The following is a 19,756-nucleotide window of genomic DNA, read 5'->3' on the forward strand; positions in this document are numbered from 1 at the left end:
TATATATATATATATATATATATATACTTACAATTTAATCATTATCAGTCAAAGTTCAATTTTCATTCAACATTTTATTCATAGAAAACTATTCTCGGTGTATATAATGTATATTACAATTATTGTCTTCTTTAGAAATAAATTAATTTAGATGAAAAGTTCTTTTTCAATTCTAGCTCAAACAATTAATCGATAGAAGTAAAAAGAAAATTCTGTACAAAAAATTATTTTATTAAAAATTGATTAATCTTATAATAAGAAAAATTCATTTAGCATTTACAAACAATATTATTATACGCTAAATGTCTAAACGCCGTACTTTCAAAAACTGACGGTGACGACGATTATTTTTGCATCTTGCCAGAGACTGGTTCTTTGCTCGATTGCCCAACATAACCCATTGAATCAGTCTGAAAACCAGGCAAAGCTGTATCGGTAATTGAGAATTTAATGAAATATAAAAGAAAGCTTAATACGTTTTTTGTAATACGTCGATGGTTTACTTCAGGCATTTTCATACGTGACGATCAAATAAATAATTGCAACCGATATTTGGCTGACCACAAAACTCCCTACCACTTCGGTTACTTAAAGGTAATGCTAGCTTATCACTAGACGACTGCTCAGTAATATTTCTTCGCATTCATAAAATAGAATTAAAAATTTTTGATTATGCTGAATGAGTAATCCTCGCTTAACGAATAATTACAGAGGTCCTAATGTTATCAATAAAACTCTCTCCTGAATCTCTACTACATTATTTCTCCCGTAAAAATAGCGTGCGCACTCTTTCACACTCCTTCATTTAAGACCCACAGTGAGTGATATCGAGAATTAAGGTGCTATTACATGACATTTAAGATTTTTTAACGGGAAAACGATAATTCCTTGTGCCGAGGCTACCAAAAACAGAAGTGAAATACACTTAACCAAGACAACTCGGTGACGCACGTTTTTCATTACAAGATTCTTTCTTTTTTTTTTTATATTTTTTCTTTCTGTAAAAGATGAAAGTGCAGGCTGAATGCTTGCGCAATGTTTGTACAATTTACGAAGGAGTGGAGAATAGCTTGGTGAATAATCGACATTGGATATTGTCGACCCGAGAAAACGGTATTTCAAGTCGGACTTGGCTGGTGAACGACTTGGATGATCCAAGGACGCGTTAATCTTCGTCCCTTCTACAAATATCGTCCTACTCCAAGAAAGTGTCAAGGAATGCAACGATTGCAAAACGTTGCAAAATTACAATTGCCATAATCTTAGCTATAAACGCAATAATTTGCACGCGACGTGATAGCTCGAGTAAACTGGTGAATCGGTGGTCCAGCGTTCGCACCGTTCTTTCATTTATTCCCCTCGAAAGTCGACTCTCCCCTTGAATCTTGCCACGAGAAGAGATCCTGGAGCTTGATCGTCGATGCGCTCATGTCTCAGTAGTGTCATCGCCAGCCAGTCCCAATAAGCCACACCTAGCTGTCACGGTCCAGGGAGTCGAGTGTGTCGTTGCTGGAGGAATGGGTGAGATCGCTCAATTCATCCAAGTGTTTCTGCCTCTTCCGAACGTTCCAATGAAGACATTCGGCCAACGAATCAAACCAATCCGTGATCTGATCAGCCGCACAGATGCTCGGCACCGGATATATGGACGTGGTCACTCGCAAACTACGAATGCACAAGCAAAATTTTAATACATTTCCTTCGATAATTTTCATAACAATAATTGAAGAAATATTAGATAAAGTCAGATTGAAGTACCATCACCCATCAGCCAGCCCACGTCTCGTTTCGCATACGGAAACGAAGGACGAATTTTGATAGTCACAAATGGATAGTTTGAAAAATGAGGTTTATTTACACCATTCGAGTGAAAAGCTTTCTCGCATCCAGATATTTTTGGTTTATTTTTACAGAGAACAATAATGAACTGGAGAAAAGAGATATTTAGATAAAAAAAAAAGCCATAACCAGCGGCATAATTAACAAGGCGATCCTCGAAAGGAGAGATCATTATGAAATGATAGGACAGACCTGTCCCCGACACGTAGCTCTTCCTGATTTCGACCGTCGAAGGAGACGTAAGCTGTGCTTCGGGCCATGCTGTTCGGAATGATCTGAAAAGCAAAGAGAACACTTCAATCCTCGATCGAATAATCACCTGTCGCCATGGAAGAGCTCCTGTCGATTTCTCCCATCAAAGGACACCCAGGAAGTGTTCCTGCTATCCGGTGAAACCGATATCTGCGATTAAAAGAATCCTGTTAGCTCCAACTTGATTTTCAAACACTCTTCCCTCTCTCTCTCTCTCTCTCTCTCTCTCTCTCTCTCTCTCTCTCTCTCTCTCTGCTAATTCTCCTTGAAACGCAATGACATTGTCACCGATTCCTCATTTCCGAGCCGACACCGATTCGTCATTGCAACACAGCGTTATGAATTATTATGCGGCAGTCATTTCGTAATTACTGCATTATAGCTCGCTTGAGCAAAAAATGTACTACGACTCGACATTGTCGAAGGGAGCATCGGAAAACGCGAGTAAAAAGAAACGAGAATAAGAGATAGAAAAAAGATGATGAATTGTATTGTTGTTGACGCGTATGGGCAGTGGGGTCACTATCTAACGTAAGAAGACGAGTGTATCTTTGTTAAAGGAAAACAACAATCTTATCTATCTAGAGGTTAACCTTTTGAGCTCTCTGTACACGCACAACAATATATGTACAATCGATTGGGTGGAATTGAAGCCAGAGCGAGACGACATACCTTGAGCTCTACTCCGGCCGGGACCACGATTGGCCTGAAGGACAAGGAATGCGGACAAATCGGAGTGATCATGATGGCAGGCACAGAAGGATGAATCATGCTGGCTCCGGCAGCCACGGCGTAGGCGGTCGACCCAGTAGGGGTGCTGACGATCAGTCCGTCACCCTGCACGCTGGTCACGTGCTTGCCGTCGATGAAGAGATCAATGTTGGAGAGATAGGGCGAGGGACCACGATCCACCACTACCTCGTTCAGCACGAGTAGATTCGTCGGTGGCTTGGCTGGTTGGCCCTCCTCGCCCTTTCTCATGATGATGCACCTCAATCGACTTCTCAAGGTCAGTGCTGCATGTCCTACAAAACAAAACAAAAAATAGAAAAATGAAGTTTCGTGCAGAAGGATGCAGTAGGTTAATCGGAAAACTAATGGACTTCCTGCAGCACACAAGGCCAAAGCTTTCACGTGATCGTCATTGCAATAACGCTGACGATGGAAGGAGTATTCGATGATCGAGAGAGGGAAAGGAGAGAGAGAGAGAGAGAGAGAGAGATATCGGGTGGAAAAGGTCGAGGATGCCAGTGGCCTAACGGGGTCGCGCTAGAAGCTGCTCTTAGCGGTTATATTAATGGATAAAGACGATAATCTTCGAGCTTCTGACAACACCGATCAACCATTGTTCGCGTCGCTGAGTAATCCTCAGGAGCACGAGCGATGCGTTATGCAACGTCTAGACTATAAGCTAACACTGTAACATGGTTACCACGAATTTCCATTTATTGCAAACCGGTGTGTGTAACGGCTAGGACTCTTGGTCTCGCGAAAAATAAACCTACTGCTTCTTCTCGTTGAAGCTTTTATCAATCTCGTAGCAGCTCCGGTCGAAGCTTCGTCCTTTTCGATAGAAATCCCTTTCTCGAACGGTCCTCCTTTTTTGCAGATACAAGTCTGTGTTTTTTTATCACACTTTTTCCCTTCATTGGCAAGTTTTTTCAAGCTTTTCTTCCCTTTCTTACGCCCTGGCAATGGAAATTGGGAATTTAGGATGGTTTCTCAAGGACAAATTTCTCCCCTTACCTTCCAGGACATTCGTGACTTGCTCCTGGAAATTTTCAAACTCGAACGGCGTGAGAAATCCGAGTGAGCCAAGGTGAAAAGCCATCACTGGAGGTACCGATTGTTGAAATAATAGACTGGCGTACAAAAGTGTGCCATCGCCTCCCAAACAGACTATAAAATCTATACGGTCCTGAAAAACGATGCTCCTTTAATATACTCGCACACGAATTAACGAATCTTTATATTTCATCGTTATATTTACCTGCAGATCGTCCGTTCCATCCCTGAAAGTTTGCAGCTTGTCACGTACACCCTGGAACCTGTGGTCCCTCACCAAGGCTGGATCTTCCATTACGGAAGCCTCGACAAACACAACCATCCGTTTCTCCTAATATAAATAAATACACACAAACAAACAGTTACACTTGTAATAATTTTCCTGGAAGTGGATCGGTTAAGAAAATTATTGCGCAATTTTCTCTCCTATTGTTCCTATCGCGTGAAATAAATCTCTTGCATCAGAGAAACAGGCAACAAAAAAAAAACGATAAAAGATCGATAAGAAAATCGATAAAAGCTTTCATAAATACGGTCAGAGTGTTTCTTGAGATAAAATTTCATTACTATCATTGGAATGAATGACGAAAGGAACATGGGTGGTGGAATTTACCTCGATTAGCCATGTGACGAGCTGGACAAACGGTGGTAGGACCGACGAATCACGGACCTTTTTGATGACGAGGACCGTGAGTGGCGGCTTGTACCACGTCAGCCTCTGAGAGGCTGGATCCTGAATGGTCCTGAAAAATTCCCCTCGACTGTAATCTTATCCAGGAAAAATCTTTGACGATAAAACTTGGCAAGTTTTTCATTCCGACTATAGCCGATAATTCAACCGGCGATAACCGATGAATTTTAGATAAAAGTTCAAAGGTGACATTTCGCGCAGATGTAACTTTTTATAACAGGAAAAGCGCGCTTGTCGAGGTCGACGGATCAATGGGAGTTTATGCAAACGGGTCGAGGCAGCGATCCTGCATTCGCTAGTCATTATCGATCCGGCGTCTCTGATTATTCATGATACCGACGGTAATTGATTTTCTCCCAAGGACAATTTTTTTTCTTCCTCTTTCTTTCACCGGGCGCCTTTAATAACGCGGCCCTTGTTAAAATAGTTATATATATATATATATGCATATGTCGAATTCTATACATCGGTTGGACTTTTGCAAGGGAAAATGAAAGTGATGTATGTATACAAACCGTAGGGTTCCCACCATCGCTGAAAACTTTGGATCCCCTTTATCGGCGGAACGATCGAAACCTCGCGGAAAGGAGCAAAGATACGGACTGAGCCCTACAGGATCAGCGAGGATTCTTTTAAAGTCCCCCGATAGTCGCTTGCATGGTCAATGCTTACAGCTATTATCACTACGCCACATTCGTACCGTCATTCAGTAATTTCCGTGCCGCGCACTTATCAATCATTTCCGTATATATAATCATCGATGATACGCCATGCATTAGCACAGTCCACCTATCGGAATCTCGTGAATCAAGCAAATTCGTTGAAATCAATCTCGCACCAGCAATTAAATTAATTCCGAATAATTGCAGTACTCGTGTAATTTTTGCGCAACGACAATCGTAGAAACGGTTGTTATATTATCCAAGGGGAGTTTTTGATTGAAAAAATTGAAGAAAAAAATTGAAAGTCACAGCATAAGATGGGGATAGAGGTGGTGGCCGAGCGAGAGACACGCACACGCCCAACGAGACTCGCGTGGCAACTGCGGAGAGCGCGCTGCTCGCCTTTTATATTCATATTTTCCTCGTTTCGGTATTATCCACTCGTGTGCATAAGTCATTAGAGCCAGGTGACTTTTCAAATTGCCCGCTTTAACGCTCGTCCTTCGATCGCGCACGCAATCGCGTCGCAAAAAGTTTCAACGCGGACTCGCGGCAGCGCGCTCGCTTCGAGTGTGGGCTGTACACACACACACACACTCGCAGTGCTGAATATCGTTTTCCCACAGGCGACACCACACTGATTTCGCCAAAGTCGAAAAATGCACGTAATCGTCGCTTCTAATTAAATTTTATCAACTCGATAATGAGTATATCTCGCTCCCTTATCTGCGGCCATTTTTTGCCATCGTTCCTCGCGAATTTACACCGCACTGTATGTTTAAACGTTCCAAGAATTCGGCCGGCCGAAAAATCGTCCGTTCGTTCCAATTCTCTTTCCTCGTTTTTTTACGCACAGAATGAAAATTGGGCATTCATGAAATTCCTGAGGAAATGAAACGTCGATTGCCGGGTAGTCTACGACGACAACTATTCGCTGACGCGCGCGGATACTTTTAATGAGACCCTCGACACGATTGGAATGATTCACTTTTATTTATTTACCGGACCCATGTGCTTGGCTGATGACGTAATGTCACGCGTTGAACGCGGCTTTTAAATAATTTATAATCTATAAGAAATTCACTGTTCGTAATTAAGTATAAGGGAATTCAACGCTCCGGAGCTTTCCACGAAAATTTAATTTTTATTTAGTAACCCGAGGAATGGTCGTTGACCCCCTCGTTTCCGCTTGAAAAACTTGGAGAACGAAGGAACGATCCAGAAGAATTGTATAGGATAAGCGTTTAGAATCGTGTAAAACGGATAATTCGGTTAATATCGACTAACCTGATAATTCCTACCATGACGTGGTACTAGAGCGAAGCTAGCCGCAACTGAGCTGAATAGTTCGCGGGCTCAGGTTTTTTAACGCTTAGCGAAAATTCACGCAAGCGCATACCGTCCATGACTCACTTTATTTTTCACCAGGCCACTGCTACTCTTTATTCGGCTAATAAGAATTTACAATTAATTTTCGACTAAACGCTTTAATTTCCAAACTCCCCAATTTTATCGAGAGCGACAAAACTAATATTTCCAATCATTTTTTCAATCTTCTTATCGTATATATACATATATATAATTTATCCCATAGACGATCCTGCATCTAAAAATGTCCAATATCTGTTGTGCGAATATTACAAGAGGAGATCCAGAGTTTTTCTGTTATTCTCTATCGGAAAAGGCAATATGTATTTATATTCTCCACGCGATGACTAGATAATTTAGGAAAGTAACGATTTATTTATTAGAAATATTCCGATAACGTCGCGTGCCCAGCACGTGAATCCGCCTATTTGCATAAGACGAGTTATTGTTTGCTAATGATTGCTCATTTGTTAATTCTAGCTGTATCATTTTATTTAATATAAAGGGCATATCGCAGGCCGAGCGCGTTTACAAAGTTAATGTTTTACGGCGGTCTATACTTACATCACCATGGCTGAATTTTTCATAATACGCCCGCATGGTCCGAATTGTTGGATAGGACTCGGTGCATTCAGGCTCCTGGTTCTCCTGCAAATTAAACGAGTGGGACAATTAAATCGACACAATTTGAATGAATAATTTACAAGAAGCTCTAGTCGTCATTTTAAAATGCGAAAACTCGATACTTTCACCAACTTCAAAGTTCGATTGCTTTGCATTCGTCGAGCTCTCAATTGTACGAAAGAGTCTAGCAACAAAAGGTGGAAATTTGTTATTGTTTTTATGCAAATCGAGCACAGGACCTATGCTAAAGCAACGGAACAAATTTTAGCGCGTCATTTGCTAGTTGGTATGTGTGTGCATATACGTCATCGGGGCTCCGATGGATCTTCGATCGGCTCGCCACGTGAATTTGCAAGTTGCGACACACGTTCCATTTATTATTTTTCGTTTCGCGAGATTCCAATTGACAACTATCTCGATTCCATGCAACCATATGTCTTATCAATGCTCTGTTTCAAAGGTTCGTGTTTCGTTTCCCATATATAGAGTATCGTATAGGTTCTTATCATTTATTTATCCTAAGATTCGTACCATATTTTCAGGAGGCTCGACCAACAGAGATAACCCTTGATCGTATTACTTTACTTGGTAAACTAATAGATAAATTTCAATGGGGGGGGGGGGGGGAGAGAGAGAAATGGGAAAACTTTGAATAATTCATATTAATTGTTTAAAGGGAAAAAAATAAAGCAAAAAAATACCTGAGAACCCGATTTCGTAGATTAGTATCCGAGATCAATTTCGATTCGTTCTCAAAATCGAAATTAACGTCGTGACGTCCGTTGATAGATTCTCGCAATGGCGATACCTGATCGGTCATTGTGGATATAGAGGTATATAGCAGGTTTCGCAAAACTCGTGCAGCATGCAGAAAAATATATTGCTTTTCATTCCGTTTGAATTTGCATAGTGCTTAATTTGTTCAGTGTTGGAACAGAGTATAGGTGCATCGTGTACTAAAAGTCGAAAGGCAAACCGAATATGAGAGAGAAAAGGAAATTACGGGATAAAGTAATTCCTCAAAGTAAAGTCTAAAGTTTATTCACACCGCATGCCAGAGTAGGGTCAGCTAAAAAAAACAATGAGACTCGATTACGTGAAGAGTGAATGACGGTATTAGAAGCATTTCGAGAAGTAAAAATAATACTGCGTGAAAAAATTGCTAATTCGATCAAATCTCTTAGCTATAAATTCTACAAGTTTGTAAAAATTTCAGAAGAAAACTCGAAAATCTTGTAATTTTCTATTATTCTAAACCATCGAGAGATTTTTCATGTTTAATGTAGAAGTTGGGATAAAACGTAGATTGCATGCACTCGCTAATTAACATTACGCAAGCCGCACGAGCGGTCATTAAACACGAAACGTGACGCATATATATATATATATACACGTTATATTCCGACTGTGAGAGAAATGTTGATTTTTCGTAACATCGGCCATCGGCAAGGCGAGGATCTGCGTTACCGACCATGCTCCACTACGAAAATCTTTCCCGCCATTTTCTCATTCAGATGCAAGAGATGCAACTTGCTTATTACTCATCCGAATGTTACGCGACTGAATGACTCGAGAGATACGATTCTCGAGTCGATTATCTCGCACGCAACTCGCGGTGGATAGGATGATATTAATTTTTACTACTATTTAACTATAACGATGCAGAATTATTGGCAGAGTCGATCCCGATTTTTTCCACGGTTAGATTTTAATGGCTCGAAAGAGCATGTGTGCATTCAGAGGCATATTTCAGAGTGAGTCATCCTGGCGAATCAGGTTTCAAGCGAGTGAAGCCTGTGCTGTGTTAGGGAAGGAGGAGGATGAAGAAAGACAAGCAGAGCAGGGAAATTAAGGGGTGCAACGAGAGACAGCGAAGAATGGAATGCCTGAATTGAGAAGCGGCGAAAATATTTCTCTTTGGAAAACTCTCCAATAGAGATTTTATTGCGACGAAAAATTGATGACAAGGGGAGAAAGACACTGCTGCGAAAACTTGAAACCACACTCAAGATCCTCTGCCAAAGTATCTATTTTGAGTATCAACTAAAATATCACTGGACTTTGCTGAGATAAGGCCTTAATAGTCTCGCGAAGATGGAACTCTATGACATTTTAACAGAATCAACTTGAATTCCTCGAAGAATTATTATCAACTGCATATAAATATATAATTATCGATAAATAGTCACACGCTGTACAAAATGAATCGCTTTTCATACTCCCACTGCGATACCTTGATTACTACCGAGATGACTTGCACATTCTGTCAAAAATTAAAGCCCCAAGGCCAACCTCTTGGAAATTAACGATAACCTTCGATGAGGTATATAGGTATTACACGGGAGAGAGATATTCCTCCTTCGAGGACGCACTGTCCTCAGCAACGATCTTCTAATGCTCGTAAAGCGAGTGATAATGATTTGAGAAATCAAATACACTGATCAATATCTATATTTGGATAACAATTTTGTCATCAACGACAAAGTCCAAGCAAATAAAGTCCAAGTCATGAGTCGTTAAAGGAATTACGAGAGACGCAAGGTTTGGACGTTACCGGAAGAATAATAGAGCGAGGAGTCCAACCTGTGTAACGATCAATCGTAAACTATTGGTTTCTCTCGATATTCCCTTTCTTAACTCGCTGCAGCAAAATTAATTTTATCACAATTAAAGCGACACTAATAATTAAAATAGTCACCGCGAGATAAAGGACGCGGTGAATTTTGTAGAAAACTTTAACAATTCACAAAAACATCGTACACTGTTGTTTGATTAAAAAGGAGGACGAAGCGACTGGGGAAGAAAGAACCGAATCACAAGGTGGTCACACGCGGAATGACGTTCGGGCCAACCGAGCCGGCCAGCAATTGCTGGACTCCATTCGCAGCACGGTCGGTAAGTGACCAAATTTATGCTCTACGTATATGTACGCATGACTAAAGCTTCTCTCCTGAGAAACTTAATTCCATCATAATGTAAAGAGTCGCGCATAATCAAAGATGCCAAGAGACAATTTCCGTATACACGCGACAGTTTATTAATATCGTTATTAACGAATGCTGACGATTTTGCTTATATTTTCACTAGATGGAGCGAGGAGAGTAGACTTTCTCCCGATGATTGTCCGGCGGTTGCGAGAAGAGGCCTATTTTTATAGCGCATCGGACTCCTCTTTTTTCACGTGCATATATATATATATGCGCGAAGAACAATATCCGTATACGTATACACACGCATTTATTAGCACACGTTAATTAAACTCGGTAATAATAGAGCGCGCAAAGGATATATTCTCCGGGGTATTACCAAGTTTATGTCCCGGCAATTTTTATCGCCAGTCATTATTCATGCGGGAATGTTTATAATTATCTAGTAGTTTGCATGGCTGCAGGGAGGAGAAGAAAAAAAGGCGAAGCGAATGATCCCGTGACTTTCGAGGCTGCGAGGAGAAATCAAAGGTGCGTTGGGTTCGGTAATCGATTGCATCGGCTAGAATTCTTGAAATTCCTCGTGGGGCCTGGGTGCCCAGGGGAGGCCGGTGAACGGAATGCGAGGCAAAAGGCGAGAACGCGTTTTCTCCCTGCGCGAGGAAGAAGCGCAAAAAAATCGAGCCACTTGCGCAATAAAGCACGCGAGCAGTGGTTCGTCCGAGGGACTTTTCGAGCCAATTGCACGCATGGCGATCGGACCGGCGTATATTCTCCTGGAGACCCAACTCGTCCTCCACGGAGGTCGATCCTTCACCGACAGCGAGTCTCCTCGTCGAGATCCGCCGCTCGTCACTCGCCTGCAGCCAACGCCGCGACGGGCGCACACTTTATTGCGCAATTAAAACGCGAGGGAAATACATTTTTATTGCGAAATCGAGCCTGTGCCGCTTATTGTTTGTAAATCGTCGAGGCGGCGTGCCACGCTCTTTTGAAATTCCTCGCTGAGCAGTCACGCGAGACCGCAGAATCCAATTGTGCGTTCCGAGAAAACTGACCGCGTACCTCAGCTCAGCCTCATCCATCCAGGATGCGCCGCAACTTCTCGGGCCACCTCAAACGTACGCAACGGGAACGCAGCTCGAGACGGGTCAAGGCACGCTCCGGTATACTACTGACTGAGGAAGTTACGCCGGCGAGCGACAGTGCTCTGGCGCCGCGACGCCCAGCGTCGGACTCCGGACGCGCACGCTCCGCAGCGCCGATCAATTCAGAAACTACGCGACGCTGTATCATACATATACATTATATATACGAAAGATTATCGTTTCAATCCTCCGCGCGTTAATCCTCCCATTCATCTGCAATTTTCTGCCCTCCCTTCGATATTTGTGCAGTGATCAGTGAACGATATCGACTCTGCCAGGATAACGTGGAGAAAAAAATTAAAAAAAAATACTTCCGGTACCGGGAATCGAACCCGAGCCTCCTGGGTGAGAGCCAGGTATCCTAGCCACTAGACCATACCGGAGAAGTTGGTGGAGAAAGCACGCGAATGAGGGAAGAGGGTCGACGACGAAAAAGCTAAAAATAACGGACGCCAGCGGGAGGACGCAAAAAGAGATTCCGGTACCGGGAATCGAACCCGAGCCTCCTGGGTGAGAGCCAGGTATCCTAGCCACTAGACCATACCGGATTCTGTGCTAGAAGCTCGTCGAAACACGAGGAGCTTTCGAGGCGGCAAAAAAAGAAAGAAAAAAAAAACAGTTGGAGAACGAGCTACTCACGGCCATGTGCCGGAACGTCTTCTGCGTCTGTTTTCCGTATCCTTCACGGTCCCCTTGTCGAGGAAGATACTGTCCCAGGAATCGTATCCTTCCCGAGTGGTCCCCTTTCCATTGATCGCACTGGCGAACCGCCAGTCGAGCAGTTCGCTCACGCTGCTTCTTCTAGGCTTTTCCCTCACCATGTCCATTATCCTTCACGCACACAGGCGAAAACCCGATCGATCCACACGCTCATAATTCTTGCACCGAATTCGATGCTCGCTCCAGGCGATCGATCAGCCACTCGTTCGAGAGGCACAGCGATTCCCGTATGATCTCCTCCACCCCTTTTCCTTTTCGAGCCTCGCGTGTTTCTCCGATCAGCTGTTCCGTCGTCACGTGACTGGTGCGCGCAACTTTCGAGCGTAGCAGCTTTCTTTTTTTCGCAACAATGAATTCCTCACTAGAAACGTCCACGGACAACATTAGCCCGTGGATCAGCGCAGGCGAATTCCTGATGTTCCTCCGCGTTGCTTTTTCTTCCTCGCCGAGACTTTCTTCTGGCGCACAGCTGTGGCACCAGCAGCAACGCGTTTATCCTAAGGATCTACCTGCGTTTCTTCTCGCAATATCGTGGATAGCCGAAGAGAGAAGGTAGAGTCTAGCGTTCGATAGATTTGTTCGATTCGTTTTTCACGATTTTTCTCGCTGCGACTATACGTGCGTCCGGAAAGTCCCAAGGAGAACGTTTTCTATTTCTTCGGAGACGACCTACTTCCCTCGCGACACACAAATTTCACTCAAGAATCGCCAAGAGGATCGATCATATATCGCACCTTCTGCTACCACCTCTCTCTCTCTCTCTCTCTCTCGCACTTGCACATTCTCGCGTCTCTCCTCACTGATGGATCACACTTTTCCTCGCCTAGCTCTCATTCATCGTCCTAATCTTCCGGAAGCAGCGATTGCACGTACCAAGATCACACCGAGCGATAGGCGATACTCCAACGACCTTGTCATTACGACTCGAGTAATTAAACTTATCACTTTGCACCGAGTCAACACCTGGTTAAGTCAACGCGCGATAAATCAGCAGCTCTCGCATGTCTTTTGGTTGAACGAGCTTTCGAGTGTGGGAAATTTGTCCTCGGTAATTAGGCAGTATAGTTCAGTTTGGTAAATGCGTCATCGAGGATCGATCCGATTAGGAATGTATATAACGATGAGAAAATTGTCTGGCGGAGAGTTTCTCCGCGAAGAGCACTTGACGTACCGACGGCAATGCTTGTCGGGAGTTTACTGAGCACGACTCACGACTTTACCGGCCGCAGTCGTTGAGGCGGGAAGATCAGGCAGGCAGGGCTTTCTAGCGTACGAGCAAACCCCCACCCCGAGACCTCTCTCCCTCTATTATCAAAATCTCAAATAACTGTCGATATATATACTTGGCGTCTGAGCAACTTTACAATTTTTCTGCTGAAAGGCGGAAGCCAAACCGCTCTCCACCGGAAACCACAAAGAGAATTATATATGTCGCAAATAAACATCCAATGCACGATCATCGAGATTGTTATTACGGAGAAAGGCTATATGCGCGGAGAGTGTTTTGGTCATTTTTGCCGAACAAACGATAGACGAGACGATCCTTTTCTGATTTCGCAATATGGTGTTTCACTAGTGTCGAAATGGCTGAAAAATCTTGTCCCTTTTTCTCATTGCTTTCGTTGCCTCGTGAAAAGTAAGGAGATTGCCAGCTATATAGACTTTTAAGCCGCTTTGGTTGGAATAATTGAATGGACGACTCTGTCAGTGACGAAAAATAGAAGAAAAGCTTGACCGGTAATAACCCGAAGCGAAGCCTACTCCTGTCGGAAGCAAGCGAGGCTAGTATGATTTCCGGTCGGCGAAAGCTGTGAGAAACGGGCGCAAAGGCAAACGTACGAGCGTTCGAAGCCTTCCACGTGCGTCGTACCTCGATAGTCCAATCGAATCGTACATATGTATATATAGGAGAGTCATAGGAGAGGAGCGCTAACGCATCCGGGGGGGGGGGACGTCGTTCTCACTGAATTATATGCTTCTGCTGCTGCGTGTGTGTACAAAAGTTTGTTCTCCTGTTTACATTCTTGGCGAGTATTATACGCCAGAGGATAATCACGAATTCCTGTTTACTTTCTTTGAATACTAAAGTGGACTTTTTTTTCTCGTGTGCTTGACACGATATGGAAAGAGGAAGAATGGGTTTGTCGAAGAACACGTTTCCTTGGAAAAGCAAGCCGTGCTGCTCTCGTGTTTACAGATGTATTGTGCAACGCTGGACAGTGATAGGTTAAGTTTCAACGGCTGATACATAACCGTAAACCAGTTGTACGTAATGCAATTATCGTATGAAAGTGATGAAAATTTATCGCTGCCGGCGTTGCATTGCAAAATCATACGAGAGCCACGAAAATATCTGTGGAAACAGGCGCCTTGCCAGGGTGGCAAACAATTTGATGCGAGTGAGAATTTGGGCCACTAGAACGCTACTGCGGCAAAACGCGTATACGGTATTGAGAGCGGTACAAACGCCTTTCGTATTCTATTCTATTTGTTATATAAAGTGCGTTCAACTCCAGCTTCTCCTCCCATTGTCCCAACGCTATTTGCTTATTATCCCGCTCTACGAGCGACAAATAGCACGTTTACTTTCTATGGTCGTAAAGTATCGCTTTCGTGTCACTCGAAGAGTGATCTAGTTCGTGAGAAACTTCTATCAAGATAGTTCTCTCGTAATTTAACTATTCTTAAAGACTTGTTTAAAATTTAAGAATATTCAGATTCAACTATTATCTATAATATCTTCCTTTTCCTTCACAATTCATTTCAATCAAATTAAATCCACTTAAAACGAAGATCATTGATATTAAGGGAAACAATTCAGTGGCATCAGCAAGACATGCTTTATGAGAATCAAACAATTATTTTTCTCTCAATTTACTTTCCCAGAAATTTCATATTAAAACTCGTAGTCTCAACACTCATCCTCTGTACTTTGACAGTAAAATAGCAGACGTTTTACTTTGAAAAGGATAAAGCCTTTCACCATTGAAATGAAAAACAAAAGAATTATAAAACAAAATATCACACTGGTTTATTATGAAAGAAACAATTAAATTTATTGATCGGCTCATTTAAGGGATATATATACCTAGTCTTTCGAATAACGAAGCTTTTATCCATTCATAGAATTCTTATATATAAAGTAATAGAAAGGTTACAAGTATAGAGTAATGAAAGGTACAGTTATAAAGTATAAAAGGTTGCAGGTATAATTAAAAATTACCGCTAGTGAGGATATTACGGACAAAGGGTTCATCCATAGAGGTACCAATTTCAAACGTATTGTAGCGAGCAGATAGCCTTAATAAGGATTAACAAAATGTATGTCATTTCATCCATACTTAAATATGTCGGGTAGGTCACAGTTCCTATTATGTACTATGAAAATTTACTTACTTTTGTATTTGAGTAAACGTGTGACGAAAAACATATATTGGATTGAGACATGTATCGTTCTAAACGATACATCGCATAACTGCGATGGTGGTGTAATGGTCAGCATAGTTGCCTTCCAAGCAGTTGATCCGGGTTCGATTCCCGGCCATCGCAGGTTTTTTTTTTTATTTAAAAATTATATTTTAATTGTATAAAAATATCTTGTCTATCGAATAGTTATTAAGAACAATTGTTTTATTTGACAGACATTTTTTTATTATGGTTTAAGTCACTTGCCTGCTTATAAAATACAGGTTCAATTTGTATCACATTTAATGTTATTGCTGAAAAGATAGTGTGCAGAAAATTGCTAAAAAATATAAGCCAATTTGACGGATCATCAAATTAATTGTTACGAATAGAAAAAATGAAGCTTAGAGTATCGATCGTCACGAGCCTTATGGTCTTGTCAGTTTAGCAGTATCTGGAGCTAGCACTGCTGGTGTAGTGGTATCATGCAAGATTCCCATTCTTGCGACCCGGGTTCGATTCCCGGGCAGTGCAAATTTTTTTCTCACGTTTTTTTATTAATTAAAATATTGTTTAACGAGCTCTCAAATGTAAACGAGTAATGAAAATTCTTTTTTTTTCTTCATTCAGATACTATTAAATTTAATCATTAATTTAATGGGTATTGCGCGTGTTGCATACGTAACAAAAAACTACACACAAATTTAGAAATGGTTTAAAATTTTTCTATATTAAGATCGCTTCCTTTTCACCGACGGCTATGAATATTTATAAGAAAGCCAAGAAAAAACAATATTTCATAAGAAACTTATATAAATTTCACGCCGACGTATCATGCAATTTGATGCAATAGAACATTTTCTTTTACGTAATCGGTTTAATCAGGCCAAAATGACAAAATTGATCCTTTCTAATCATGCCCTTTCGATTAAATTTGGGCATCATTACCATTGAAAGTCGTTCAATAAACTAAAAGAAAAAGAGAATAGACGAATAAACAAAGAGAGAGTACCATGCTTCTCTTAATATTCCAAAAATGGCGCATGCACTATTAAAAATCAATTAATTCATTTATGCAATACCTGAAAGTACAATTAATGATCGAGCTTTTTGAACGCAGAAGAAATCTGCCTAGGACTCCAGCAATCATCACTAATTTACGCACTATCCCACCAAGCCAACACACAAAATCATTTCACGAATTGATGCATTGCACGCAACAAATGGAAATGATAAGGAAAACCTACGCGATATCTCGAGGGGGAAAAAAAAGTCTGATATATTTATCTTTCCTTACAATTTCTCCCTCAGTGATTTAAAAAGCTTTTCAAATTAGAGAAAAAGAGAGACCCTCCAATCATTCTCAACTATCAGCATCGACTGACAGAAGACCGGCCGTTTTAAACGGTCGTGTGTCAGAGCTTATCTCGGAGCTGGAATTTCTTAATCGTGTGGCATGTTGGTGAAATATCAGAATATTATCTCCATTAAAGGGGGAAAACTAAATAAAACGCTTTGAAGCATTAAAACTCTAGAGATATGCAAGTTATACACTCTTCGGATAGTAATATACGTATACGTATCTCACTTTCTAAATGTTTGTAAATAGCAGGAGAAAAACACTCAAATCTTGACTGTTAAATTATCTGAAAAGCTATATATCGCAAGCATTTACAACACATCGGTATTTTGATCTTGACCCGAATGTGCGATAAATGTCGAGAAAAATCTTTACTAGTCTGAAATATATTCAGTAGTACCAACTTAAATAGTTCGAAACACCCATTAATTTCTAAACAATGTCCGGAATGTGTTTATTATTCTACGAGTTACTACTGGATTGACATGCGAGCACACAAACAAAAATATTACGTGCATGAGATTAAAACTCGACGGGGATGAGGAACATTAAGAATTGCACATCAGATGCGAGAAATGGGAGAGGGAAGACAAAAACAAGCGGAACAAATACTTTGGCGCCAAAAACCCTCGAGCTAGCGCCAGCTACTGGATACAAGCTGAACAGTGAACACAGATATCAACTTTACCTTCGTGGCTCCGTTGCCTCGACTGATAAGTTGGTTTGCGAACTGTTTCGAGAAAAAACAGAAATGTATTAATTAAAAATGTGGTAACAATTATTTGTTTGTTTGTTTGTTTGTTTGTTTTTTTGGTGCTACGGTAAAATATTGATTGCCACGCGCTTTTTTCGAATATCGTTTAGTGGAATATTATTTTGGATGGAGCATCAATTTGATAATAGAAAGATAGGTAAAAAAAAGGAGTTATCCTTGACTCGGTTTTCTTTCAAAGCCCTTTCAGCGCAACATCTCATATTAGAAATCAGTTTTAGGACCTGCAGTCTTCTATTCTGTACGAGGATCGATAAAACTTATTAAATCGAATTGTTCGTAGTATTCATCCATACACTATTGGGATATGCATATGTGAATATCACTATTCAAATCAGAGAGAGTCTATTATGTTACGCGATAAAAGAAAAACCAGGTGTGCCATAAATCCTTGACACAAATCACTCGATTGAAAACTAAATTTTAACTGCCTGGGTCTATTCCACTTTTTTAGAAATAATCCTAAATAAATTTTATTTTTAACAAGGAATTAAATGCAGCGATTTCAAAAGTCTTGTGCTTCGAGCAATGGTAACTCGTTTTGGATAAAATTTTGAAAGAAAAAAAAAAAAAAAAAAAAGAAATGTGCGATGGCCGGGAATCGAACCCGGATCAACTGCTTGGAAGGCAACTATGCTGACCATTACACCACCATCGCACTTGTAGAAACATAATAATTTAAGGAAATACCTATAGTAGAATTCTAATAAAAATCAATACACTGTCCTTGACACTCGTATATCCAAGCGGCGTTCGAATGTATTACGAGTTAACAAAAATAATTCCTATGAATAATAAACAAAATGAAGAAACGATAAGGAAAAAATTGCGTAAGCTATGTGTAAAATTAGTATATCAGTCGAGAGCTTCGGTCTTGCATTGGAAAGAAGGAAAAAAGTACGAAATTATAACGCGCGTGAAAAAAAATTGCATCTCGTACATTGTACTTTGTAAAAAGTGAAATTATTCATGGCAATAAATAATGCGGGATAAGGAGGACGGGGCGATAAAAATTGCTATAAACAATCGAGAGGAATGAAATAACGATGTATCGAATGATGATCGATCGAAAGTCGGAAAGTTTTTGTCCGTAGCACCAGCTTGTGTTTTTACCGACTAGGCGATGTTCCGGCGCAAGAGTACCCAGTACGGGTACTGTCAAAGGTCGCGATGGAGAAAAAAAAGCGAGCTAACCTGAAAGTCTGTTGCTTATCTTGCATGTTCGAGACGACGGTCTTTTTCGGAACGGGGCTCTCCTGATCTTGCTCGACCATGGCCTTAGCCAGGTGAAGGTCACTCTCGTTCATCGTGGCGAACAACCCCCGAAGAGCAGCGCACGTTTCTTCCGTTGGAGATCCGACTTGACGGATATCGCAAGGGATACGCCAGGAGTTTTGCCAACCACACCGAGAGATGTCTCGTTGCGTACTGAAAGCTCTCCGCTAAGCTAGCCGCTGTGAAACAGTTAGCGGAGAGACGCGGCTCGCTCACATACGCTCGCTGCTTCCATCGACCAACTTAACCTCAGCCGGTGTCGGCCCATTCGGCTTGCGGTGTGCCACTCTGCGTCTCTCTCTCAACTACTCCTTCCTTCCTCGCATTGTTGCTTACCCAACACGATATAATATAGCACCGTGATCGTGATCTACATATCGAATATCACGACTCTCGCTATACATATACCACATCCAAACGTTTCTCGTAATCATTGTCAAGCCCCCCGCCTCTCCTATAATTTCCATTACTGCTATTTTTACACTCTATGCAAGTGTGTTTTTACCAATTGGTACCAATTCATCTCATTGCATGGAACTGCTTTTATATATTCAGCATAAGTTTGAATAGAGCAGGCCATTCTATTATCGTCTCGCGGGGTCTTGTAGCAACGAGCCTGCCGGTGTTTATTATTGGACCGATGACTTCCACTTTTTTTTTCTTCTACAAACTCTGTACTCGCGTCTATACAGAGTCAACTGACGAAAGTCATTATAAATCGGTATCTGATAAAATACGAGTCTCTCTCTGGAATATAAATGGGGAATCTCGATTCCAAATCACGCGAGATCTTCGTCCGACTAACCGAGACAGATCTATTTTTAGAATCCTAAGAGGAGAGAAAGTACGATTTTTTATTACCGTGTTAAATTATATCCAATCGTTGAGTCTCGATCGTCAAACTTTGCTCCTTTACAGCCAGCCACGA

General features: G+C 41.5%; 1 protein-coding gene and 5 non-coding genes across 15 annotated transcripts; 2 read left to right on the forward strand and 4 right to left on the reverse strand.

Annotated features, from left to right (window-relative positions):
• Positions 1–210: 210 nt before the first annotated feature.
• Positions 211–18,974, reverse strand: LOC136782336 (NAD kinase-like). Of its 10 annotated transcripts, none has more exons than XM_066741711.1 (9): positions 18,748–18,974; positions 17,470–17,511; positions 7,162–7,245; positions 4,490–4,619; positions 4,082–4,207; positions 3,838–4,009; positions 2,764–3,116; positions 2,159–2,241; positions 211–1,665 (listed from the first exon to the last, which is right to left on the reverse strand). In XM_066741711.1, the coding sequence occupies exons 1-9, from the start codon at positions 18,858–18,860 to the stop codon at positions 1,473–1,475; spliced, it is 1,296 nt and encodes a 431-aa protein (XP_066597808.1). In that variant the 5' UTR covers positions 18,861–18,974; the 3' UTR covers positions 211–1,472. The 10 variants fall into 10 exon arrangements, with proteins under 10 accessions (XP_066597808.1, XP_066597803.1, XP_066597801.1 ...); XM_066741706.1 differs by lacking the exons at positions 2,159–2,241; positions 17,470–17,511; positions 18,748–18,974 and adding exons at positions 2,032–2,114; positions 3,597–3,779; positions 16,504–16,778; XM_066741704.1 differs by lacking the exons at positions 17,470–17,511; positions 18,748–18,974 and adding exons at positions 3,597–3,779; positions 11,936–13,193.
• TRNAE-CUC (transfer RNA glutamic acid (anticodon CUC)) lies at positions 11,608–11,679 on the reverse strand. Its single transcript has one exon. It is a non-coding gene; the product is annotated as a tRNA-Glu (tRNA).
• TRNAE-CUC (transfer RNA glutamic acid (anticodon CUC)) lies at positions 11,773–11,844 on the reverse strand. Its single transcript has one exon. It is a non-coding gene; the product is annotated as a tRNA-Glu (tRNA).
• TRNAG-UCC (transfer RNA glycine (anticodon UCC)) lies at positions 15,494–15,565 on the forward strand. Its single transcript has one exon. It is a non-coding gene; the product is annotated as a tRNA-Gly (tRNA).
• On the forward strand, positions 15,885–15,955 carry TRNAG-CCC (transfer RNA glycine (anticodon CCC)). The gene has a single exon. It is a non-coding gene; the product is annotated as a tRNA-Gly (tRNA).
• Positions 18,140–18,211, reverse strand: TRNAG-UCC (transfer RNA glycine (anticodon UCC)). The gene has a single exon. It is a non-coding gene; the product is annotated as a tRNA-Gly (tRNA).
• Positions 18,975–19,756: the final 782 nt, after the last annotated feature.

Source organism: Prorops nasuta, unplaced genomic scaffold, assembly GCF_024137725.1.
Source record: "Prorops nasuta isolate Cenicafe-Biocafe unplaced genomic scaffold, Cenicafe_Pnas_1.2 PNAS00025, whole genome shotgun sequence".
NCBI lineage: Eukaryota > Metazoa > Arthropoda > Insecta > Hymenoptera > Bethylidae > Prorops > Prorops nasuta.

What these genes read in the sequence shown, in the direction of transcription:
- LOC136782336 (XM_066741704.1), bottom strand. Translation starts at nt 12,123, where the DNA reads ATGGACATGGTGAGGGAAAAGCCTAGAAGAAGCAGCGTGAGCGAACTG. An exon ending in AAAAATTCAGCCATGGTGAT is followed by an intron (nt 4,620 to 7,161) that starts GTAAGTATAGAC and finishes GGAATTTTTCAG; the next exon opens with GACCATTCAGGATCCAGCCT. An exon ending in CGGCCGGAGTAGAGCTCAAG is followed by an intron (nt 2,242 to 2,763) that starts GTATGTCGTCTC and finishes TTTTAATCGCAG; the next exon opens with ATATCGGTTTCACCGGATAG.